General features: G+C 40.5%; 1 protein-coding gene across 2 annotated transcripts; it reads left to right on the top strand.

Annotated features, from left to right (window-relative positions):
• The first annotated feature begins 225 nt into the window (after positions 1 to 225).
• LOC131427737 (ras GTPase-activating protein 1) lies at positions 226 to 8,798 on the top strand. 2 transcript variants are annotated; one of them, XM_058591189.1, is made up of 8 exons: positions 226 to 360; positions 517 to 841; positions 908 to 1,021; positions 1,080 to 2,065; positions 2,125 to 2,471; positions 2,540 to 3,452; positions 3,510 to 3,663; positions 7,487 to 8,798. In XM_058591189.1, the coding sequence occupies exons 2-8, from the start codon at positions 676 to 678 to the stop codon at positions 7,636 to 7,638; spliced, it is 2,832 nt and encodes a 943-aa protein (XP_058447172.1). In that variant the 5' UTR covers positions 226 to 360; positions 517 to 675; the 3' UTR covers positions 7,639 to 8,798. The 2 variants fall into 2 exon arrangements, with proteins under 2 accessions (XP_058447172.1, XP_058447173.1); XM_058591190.1 differs by having other exon boundaries at positions 226 to 411.
• The last annotated feature ends 230 nt before the right edge of the window (positions 8,799 to 9,028 follow it).

Raw genomic sequence — 9,028 nt, 5'->3', positions numbered from 1 at the left:
TTTTACATATTGTTTTGTTTTCATCAGGAAACGTGTTGGCCACCAATTTTTCAGTAGGGCCACCGTTCATTTTTCACCGGGCATAGAAACCTCAATTGGCATTTGTGGTTGTAAGTGAACTGTCAAAAAGCCTAATTGATTTACCGATATATACTACAAATTTCTCTCCTGAAAAATACAGACACAATGTGAACAACCCTGAATTCAATCGTCTCGAAATGACACTTTAAGCCGCTGTCTCTTGTTTGCAGACATGGTATCGTTCTTTTCATCTGACGTAAAAAATTTTTTTCGATTAATCATCGATAGTTTAAAAGTCGTGTAAAATTCTTCTAAAATTGCAAATAGTTTGCTCTGACGGTATAAATAATCCCAATAATGGTTTAAAAGAGTGAATGCAAAACATAAAATGTGTGTGTGTGAAGTAGTAATGAATGAAAATTTATGTTGCTATTGATCAGACATTTTATTGATAAACTCTAACCGGGAAAATTTTTTCTTCCTTCTGTTTTACAGAAACGTGAATACGTTTCAAAACTATGTTCCTGTTCTGGTTAACTGGCCAAACAGTGTTTAGAATACAATAGATACCTCCTACAGAGGTGGACAAGAGTACATTGGATCACCCAAGAGTGATCAACAAGGAGAGTAGGCTTGAAGAGCACAAACAAAGTTATGGCAGATATGATGAGGATGAGTGGAAGCGGTGCATTAGGTGGCTTCCAAAGAGATAAGCTCGGTTCGCCTTCAACTGGATCTGAAGACGGTGGTGGGATTGATTTGGGTGATATTGCACAGGAATTGGATCAAGACGAATTTGATGGACCGACTACACTGAATGGTATTCAATATATCGTATATAATAGTTTGCGTTGCCTAAAATATATGGATATACTACTTATATTAGGTGATCGTCCAGCTATTACCGCACCGCCTGAAAGTGAATGGTACCATGGACGGTTGGATCGATTCAGTGCAGAACAGAGACTAAAATCTGCATCAAGACTGGGGAGCTATTTAGGTACGTTTTGTTTAATGTTACAATTGATCGGATTAATAATATGAGTTAACGTATTTAGTTCGTGAAAGTGACCGTAAACCTGGCTCATATGTATTAAGTTATTCTGGACGAACGGGCATTAATCACTTTAGAATTACAGCGGTCTGTGGCGATTTTTACATAGGAGGTAGACAATTTTTCTCGCTAAGTGATTTGGTAGGTTATTACACATCGTGCAGCGATTTACTAAAAAGAGAAAAGTTATTGTTCCCGATCCCTCCGCCCGAGCCTGTTAACGACAAAAAACGTGTCGTTGCAATACTGCCGTACACAAAAATGCCGGACACTGACGAACTTACTTTCCAGAAAGGAGATATATTTTTCGTACACAATGATATGGGCGATGGCTGGCTATGGGTAACAGCTCACCGTACTGGGGAACAAGGAATGATTTTTCGAGAATTGGTCGAAGATTTGGATCCAAGTATTGATCCTAACACAGTATTTTCTTGGTTTCACCCGACCTGTTCGAAAAACGAAGCAGTTGATATGTTGGTCAAAGCTGGACCGGGTAGCTTTCTTGTAAGACCTAGTGACAATTCTCCGGGAGATTATTCGTTATTTTTCCACATTAACAATCAAATTCAGCGCTTTCGTATCGAGAAAAAAGGTGTACGTTACCTCATGGGAGGACGAACATTCGAATGTTTGGATGCCGTGATTAATAGATACAGAAAGGAGCAAATTGTTGAGGGGCATACACTCATGCATGCGGTAATCAATGGTAGTCAGCCCGAATACCATCCACCGACTAATGTGGCTAGTGCCGCAGAAAAAATTTATGCAACTCTGCGGGAATGTCGTGATCAGAATATTCTTAAGAAAACTAAAGGAATCAAACACCACGGTTATTTACTAAAAAAATCAGACAAAACCGCCAAATGGAAACAATTATACTTTGCTCTACTGGTGGAAGGATCTGAAACACATCTATGCTTCTATGATAATCCGAAAAAAACCAAACCAAAAGGATTAATTGATCTCTCGTGTGCTTATCTTTATCAGGTATAATACACTAATAAAACTGCAATCACCAGCTGCATTAACATGTTTACTTTTTGCAGTGCCATGAATCGTTCTGGGAACGCCAACATTGTTTCCAGATAGTTGAGCGCGCGCTTCCATGTCTCGCAACGATATCTTATCTATGTGCCAATAGTCAGGAAAGCTATGTTGAGTGGGTCAACGCATTGAAGTCTCATTGCGTTTCCCAACTCAGCAAGGCCCAGTCGAAAGTACCACGTCTTCGTGAATTACGTTGCCTAAATCTGCATATTCTTGAAGCTCATCGTTTGCCATTCAAACTAGTTCCACATCCGTACTGTATCGTTTCTCTGAATCAAGTGAAAGTGGGTAAAACTCGTGTTAAAATGGCACCAGACCCCGTCTGGGAAGAGGAATTTATCCTAGAGTAAGTGATGCATTGTTTTATTTAAAATTTGATCAGCGATTGTAACAAAATGGTCTTTTTATCTTCAGTGACGTGCCACCGGATGTAGTAACGGTAACTATTACCGTTCTGAGCAAGGGTAAACGGGGTAAGGACTCGGAAGTTGCGGAGCTGATTGTGGATCTATGTGGCCTAAAAAATGGACAGGAAACGGAAGAATGGTACCCTCTAATTGGAATGACCCCAATGGGTGAATGGGGATCCATCCGTCTGCGTATAAGATATTTAGACGATCTTGTTATGCCCTGTGAAGAATATAGTCCCTTGCAGCAGTTGCTAGTCGAGCCGGAATTGAATGCGGTGCGTGCATTGGCCGAAATTTGTCACAACGATCGTATCCCGTTGGCTACCTCGTTGCTAAAAGTATTTCGTCATGAAAAACGTGAAACTGAATTATTGAGAATACTCTGTCAGGCAGAAGTTGCACGAGAAAATGAAACTACCACTCTTTTTCGTGGTGCTTCCCTTGCAACGACTCTCATGGATCTCTATATGCGTGCTGAATGCACCATATTTCTACAATCTGCTGTGTCTGATACAATCCAAAGAATACTCGAGAGTAAGCAATCCGGTGAATTGAATCCAACTAAGATGGATGTGAATGATGACGCGTGCTCGAACGCAGAGTTTCTTTTGATGATCTTAGACCAAGTCACTCAATCGATCTTCACTTCTCCGGACGCATGTCCTCGAACAGTTCGGTATATTTGCAACTGTCTTCAAAAGGCAGTTGTGGCAAAGTGGCCATCGCCGAATGAGCGCCTGGTGCGCACACGAGTTGTTTCCGGCTTTATATTTCTGCGTTTGCTCTGTCCTGCTTTGCTCAATCCTCGTCAATTCAGTCTAGTCGGAGAAACACCACATCAAATGGCAACTCGAACGCTCATCATGGTAGCAAAGTGTTTGCAAAATTTAGCCAATTTGGTCGAATTTGGTGGAAAAGTACGTTTATATCTCAATGTTTATAACTTTTTTTTATTCTAATGCGTTTTTTCACAGGAACCCTATATGGAAGTGGTAAACCCGTTTATTTTAAAGAATAAGGAACGAATGATCGTGTTTTTGGACCAGCTGTCATCAGTGACTGATCCAAATCCACCTCCAGGATGCATGATTGAACAAACCAATTGTACGCTCTCTAGCTCGGATGCTGGTAAGACGAAAATAATATTTATTCTATATCAAGCAAACAACATTCTTGACTGTACCAGGGCCTGCCTCCCCATACAAAAGTTGCCAAAAATCTAAAATATTCGATAACTGCTTGTTTAATAGCTTCGCATTAGAATATCCAATATATTTTCATCTTGATATATAAAATAGTGCTCGATTCACCTAAAGTGAGATAGTGCCTTTCCAATCTATTTTAATTTAAAATATGGCTTTAAGGTCTTATTAGATTTATTTCGTCAATTTGTTTTTTTCTTTTATCAAATATTAATTTTGCGCTGCCGGTCAACGTTTCGAAACATCATTCGTTCATCTTCAGAGTAGAACTACCAGAGTTACCAAAATCTTGTAGAAAAATATTTCAATTATAGATCTGGATGTATACTCTATGTTTGTATACACCTTCTGATCATCTTATATGACTCTACAGGAAACAATTGTTCATGTGCTCTGTTGAAAAAAAAAATAGCTCCCCCAATAGTTTTAATTAATATATTTATTTGTAGTGTGGGGACAGTGATCGTAATTTCAAACTGATTCACGACGGTTTAGTTTTCTGTGATTCTGAAACGCGTATATTCTCGTGATTGCGAACTTGTACTAATTGGTTCGTTATTTTTCTCTCGGAGTTTATCGTTTTCTCTCTCTCTCTCGGAAGGATGGCAACAGGGTGGCTCGTAAGCAGCGCCACATAAGTCCCCCCAGTTAATCCAAGAAGCGGACGCGGTGGCAACTTGGGGTAACTTTGGTACGGTGATCGTCTGTGTGCTGGTTTTATTCGATCTATTGAGATGGTCACTCTTTTGTCAGAAATTGAGACGTCCACACATTTATCGTATTTCTGAAGAATTTTGTAGGGCCACTCGGACGAACACATGAGTGCATGTTTTCAGATTGGGATGCACAAATGCGCGTTCATTTATGTGCCGGGTTGCTGCTGGTGCTTTGAGTTCTGAGAATGTACGATGCAGATTATTTGCTAGCTTCGTTCGATCAACATTAAAATCTGGCGGATCGTAGAATTCTCCAGGAATTCTTAGTGCCTGTTCGTACACTAGTTCGGCAGATGAACACAGCAATTCATTTCGATATGCAGACCGCAGCCCAAGCAGTAATAGCGGTAAGCTATAGTACCAGTTTTTTGCATCTGTAGCCTTCAACGTTCGATGAAATCGCTCCACCATACCATTCGCTTGCGGGTGATAGGCAGTTGTGTGAATGTGATGTACACCTAATAATCGAGCCAGCTCCTTGAAAAGTTCTGATTCAAATTCCCGTCCCTGATCGGTTGTAATCGGTTGTAATCGTGCAATCCACACCGAATATAATGCCATGGCTACAGTGGGTGCCGTCATGTCCTAAAGCGGAATTGCTTCGGGCCACCGCGTGAAACGATCGATTATGGTCAACAGATATCTACAATCCTTTGACGGCAGTAGAGGACCTACCAAATCCATATGTATATGACGAAAACGTGCTTTCGTTGCCTCATACTTCGCGAGTGGTGCATTCGTGTGTCGTGTGGCCTTGGATAGCTGACATTGTTGGCAAATTTTAACGAACTGGTTGATATCCTTATTCATTGATGGCCAAACGAATCGATCTGTTACGAGTTTTCTTGTTGCTTTCGCACCAGGATGAGCGAATCCATGAAGCTGTGACATTATTTCCGAACGATGACACTCAGGAATGTATGGTCGTACACGAAGGTGTACGTCGTGCTCCGAGTCGTTTGCTGAGGCAATGCTGCATGTCGTCAATGAAAACAATGACGAAGTTCATGTCTCCAAACAGCTTATTCATGAACCGTTGAAAGGTTTGACTTGCATTGCACAAGCCAAATGGCATCCTTGCGAATTCGTGTAGACCAAATAGGGTTATGACGGCTGTTTTTTCTATATCCTTTTCCTCTACAGGTATGTTGTAATAGGCCCGTACTAAATCAAGCGTTGTAAAAATGGTCTTACCTTCGAAACGGTTGAGAAGACCGACAAACCTCCATTCTCCATTTCGTTTCGGGACGCAGTGTAGTGGACTGCCCCAGCTACCTCCTTCGCTGCCTTTTACTTCTCCGGATGCATTCGCCTAACTTTCGATGCAACTGAAGGTCCATGAGTTACAATGTAGTGGGTTACGTCGTGCACAACTTCTTTCTGGATTGATGACGGAACCAAAATTTCACGGTATTCGGCCATAATACTATTGAGCGTGTCTTGGGAATCGATGACTCGGATTCCATGGATATCGACCGGAACAAGATTCCCTTGTAAGCGGAGTTTAGTTGTCCCTTCGATCAGCCGCTTGCATTTTAAATCCACCAACAGTCCGAAATGCGCCAAGAAATCCACACCGATGATCGCCTTGCTGACGTCAGCCACTATGAAGCGCCAAGTGAATCGCCTACGAAGCCCGAGATCGATAGAAATAAATCTGCTTGTATATGTATTGATTTTCGTTCCATTTGCAGCCTGTAAGGAGAACGACGCTGTCCCATTTATCGTGTCATTTCTCATCGCGGAAATTCTAGATACATCGGATCCTGCATCTATAAGAAAGTTTGTGCGGAGTGTTTTGTCAAAAATCACCAGACGACGGCTCGTAAAATTAGCGCCCACCTGCGCCGAGTCAGGAGGGCGAGTTTCTAGTTTTTTTTCGATTGAATGAGCAGGGCTCTCTGCAGTGTTGTGCATCAGATCTGTATTGGCGATGATAGTAGCAAAACATATCTGGTATCGTGTTGGTCCAGCCTTCAGGCGACGAAGCTCCGCACGGAGTACTTGTATCTCTTCTTTCAGAGCCGCCAAACTGTCACCAGTACTATCGGGTTCTGGTGGAACATTAATAGCAGCAACATTATTAAGCGCAGAATCAATCATTCTACCGGCCATCTCGGCCAGCTTGGAAAGACTACCGTCGCTTATAGCTAATACGGTTCGTACGTTGGCCGGCATACGTTGCAAAAATAGCATTTTCATGAGATTCTCGTCCACGTTCAGCCCAGCGACAACATCTTGCATTCGGGCGAGCAAATGAGTCGGACGGATGTCTCCAAGATCGCATGAGCCAAGCAATTGTTCCAGTCTGGCTTGAGACGAGAGCGCGAAACGATCAATGAGTCGTTCCTTAATAGCCGCGTACTTATTCTAAGCCGGAGGATTTGCTACCAAATCTGACACATGGCATATTACAGCTTTATCAATCCTAGCAATAATATGTCAGAACTTCGTTTCGTCCTTCGTTATTTGTGCCAGGTGGAATTGGGCCTTCGCCTGTGCGAACTACATGTGGGGGTCATTCTTCCAGAATTCGGGTAATTTAACCGACACGGTTGCTGCAGTCTCAGCTTGTTGTTCCATTTTGAGGTTGGAATCAGCGCGTCTTTTTTATAATTCACGTGACGACGTTATCGATAATTTCCACGGACGAATAAATTACTACTTTCGTCGGGGTCACCAATGTGGGGACAGTGATCGTAATTTCAAACAGATTCACGACGGTTTAGTGTTCTGTGATTCTGAAACGCGTATATTCTCGTGATTGCGAACTTGTACTAACTGGTTCGTTATTTTTCTCTTGGAGTCTATCGTTTTCTCTCTCTCTCTCTGAAGGATGGCAACAGGGTGGCTCGTAAGCAGCACCACAGTAGTAAAATCAACAGACACATTGTGGTCACAATGGTAATTTCTAATGCTGTATATTATTCAAATAGATTCTCATTATACTAAAAAACGCCCCACTCCAACCCATCAGCTAAACAGATTAAATAATAATACTATAATTTTTGTTATTTTCCATCCTTTCTACAGGTCGTGAACTAGCTACTTTGCATCACATTTGCGTTTCGTACCTCTCGGAATTGCAATCAATGAGTAAGAACAATAACGCACTCAAAAAGCTGGTCACCGTTACCGATATGCTTTCAAAGCACAAACTCAAATATCGAGAGATGATTAGCTAATCTGTTACCACATAATTCAGATAACAAACGATGAAACTACGTGTATGATCCAAAAGCTCGAAAGTTAAAGAAATGTTATTAACACAACACAACAGGAGTTTCTTCATCGTTATAAAATAAATACAATACGCATATTTAAAGTTTCTGAGAGCTAGACACTTAATAATCAAGATAGTTGCATATTATTTCCGTTTAATTCTACATTTTCAAGTATAAGTGAAAACTTATACTACATGTTTGTTCTACTGTTTCGACTAAGGAGCACATTCCTTATCGTTAAAAGTTGTTTTTGCATTTTGCGGTACTCAGGAGAGATAAATTTAGGCGTACTCTTAATAATGAGAATAATCACAGAAAGGAAATGTATTCCAATGCACAAAATTTATACTATCGGATTCAAAATTTTGATGTTGATTTTCGGAGGTAATAGTTGCAATTATTGGCTTAGTTTTATCGTGAAGCATGTAGTATTATGCAAAACCCATTCAATATATGTAACCCAATAGCAGACAAAACAAATTCACCACGAAAACAGTAAAATACTTACTCTTTCTTCGTACTCCGGCAAAGCGAATCAGGGCTTTACTCTAACATATAGTTTAGATATATGTACATTAGAACGTATTAGTAGCAAGTGGGTGTATTTGAATCATCAACGCAAAGAATGTCATTTTTAAACAAAACCGGAACAGGAACTCTTGTAGAATAGTGATAAAGAGCAAAAGGAAAACCAACCAACGGTATAATTGAAAACGAATTAATTTTAATTAGATATGACATGTGAGAAAAAGAATGTTTATACCAAAAAGACGTGAAAGTTTAGTTAGTGTTTAGGAGAGTAAACTCGTTTGCTTAATCATTGTAAAGTGATTAGGTTCGCCACATCCTGTTTGCTGAATGTTAACAAATTGGTGCAAATACAGGACATGAACTGCGACAGACGTACAACATACGCCATTTTAGTTTGTATACAAATATTTATGTGTGTTATTTTTTACTTTTGATATGCTTTTTCGAATACTTTGTCTATTCTGTCGCCCAGATCAATTAGGCCAAGCTTTAGCCCCAACAATTTTCAATGCATTTTTATAATCATATATTTAACACAAAATATATAGAGTAATCATAAAAAATCGTGTTTTTGTCGTTTCTTTTGTTTGCTGTAATTCTAACAACAAATATTGCATTGGTCATAAGTCGAAAGTAAAAATATTCAAACAGTTATATTCATTTCTTCCATTCTGTTTTGGGGACTACCCCTATGTGCATATTTCTAGCCCTGAGGGATTTCAGTAGCTTCGACCTGGCGTCACGATACTCTACGCACGACCACACGACATGCTCGATGTCCTGATAACCGTCGCCACAGGTGCAGATAGCGCTCTCCGCA

The sequence above is a fragment of the Malaya genurostris genome, chromosome 2, assembly GCF_030247185.1.
Source record: "Malaya genurostris strain Urasoe2022 chromosome 2, Malgen_1.1, whole genome shotgun sequence".
In the NCBI taxonomy this organism is placed as follows: Eukaryota; Metazoa; Arthropoda; class Insecta; order Diptera; family Culicidae; genus Malaya; species Malaya genurostris.
The sequence above is the reverse complement of the archived record's forward strand: the minus strand, read 5'-3'. Positions and strand labels throughout refer to the sequence as shown.

Excerpts from the sequence above, each read along its gene's own strand:
- LOC131427737 (XM_058591189.1), top strand. The coding sequence starts at position 676 with ATGGCAGATATGATGAGGATGAGTGGAAGCGGTGCATTAGGTGGCTTC. Across the intron at positions 842-907 it reads TGGACCGACTACACTGAATG|GTGATCGTCCAGCTATTACC; the intron begins GTATTCAATATA and ends TACTTATATTAG. Across the intron at positions 3,453-3,509 it reads TGGTCGAATTTGGTGGAAAA|GAACCCTATATGGAAGTGGT; the intron begins GTACGTTTATAT and ends GTTTTTTCACAG.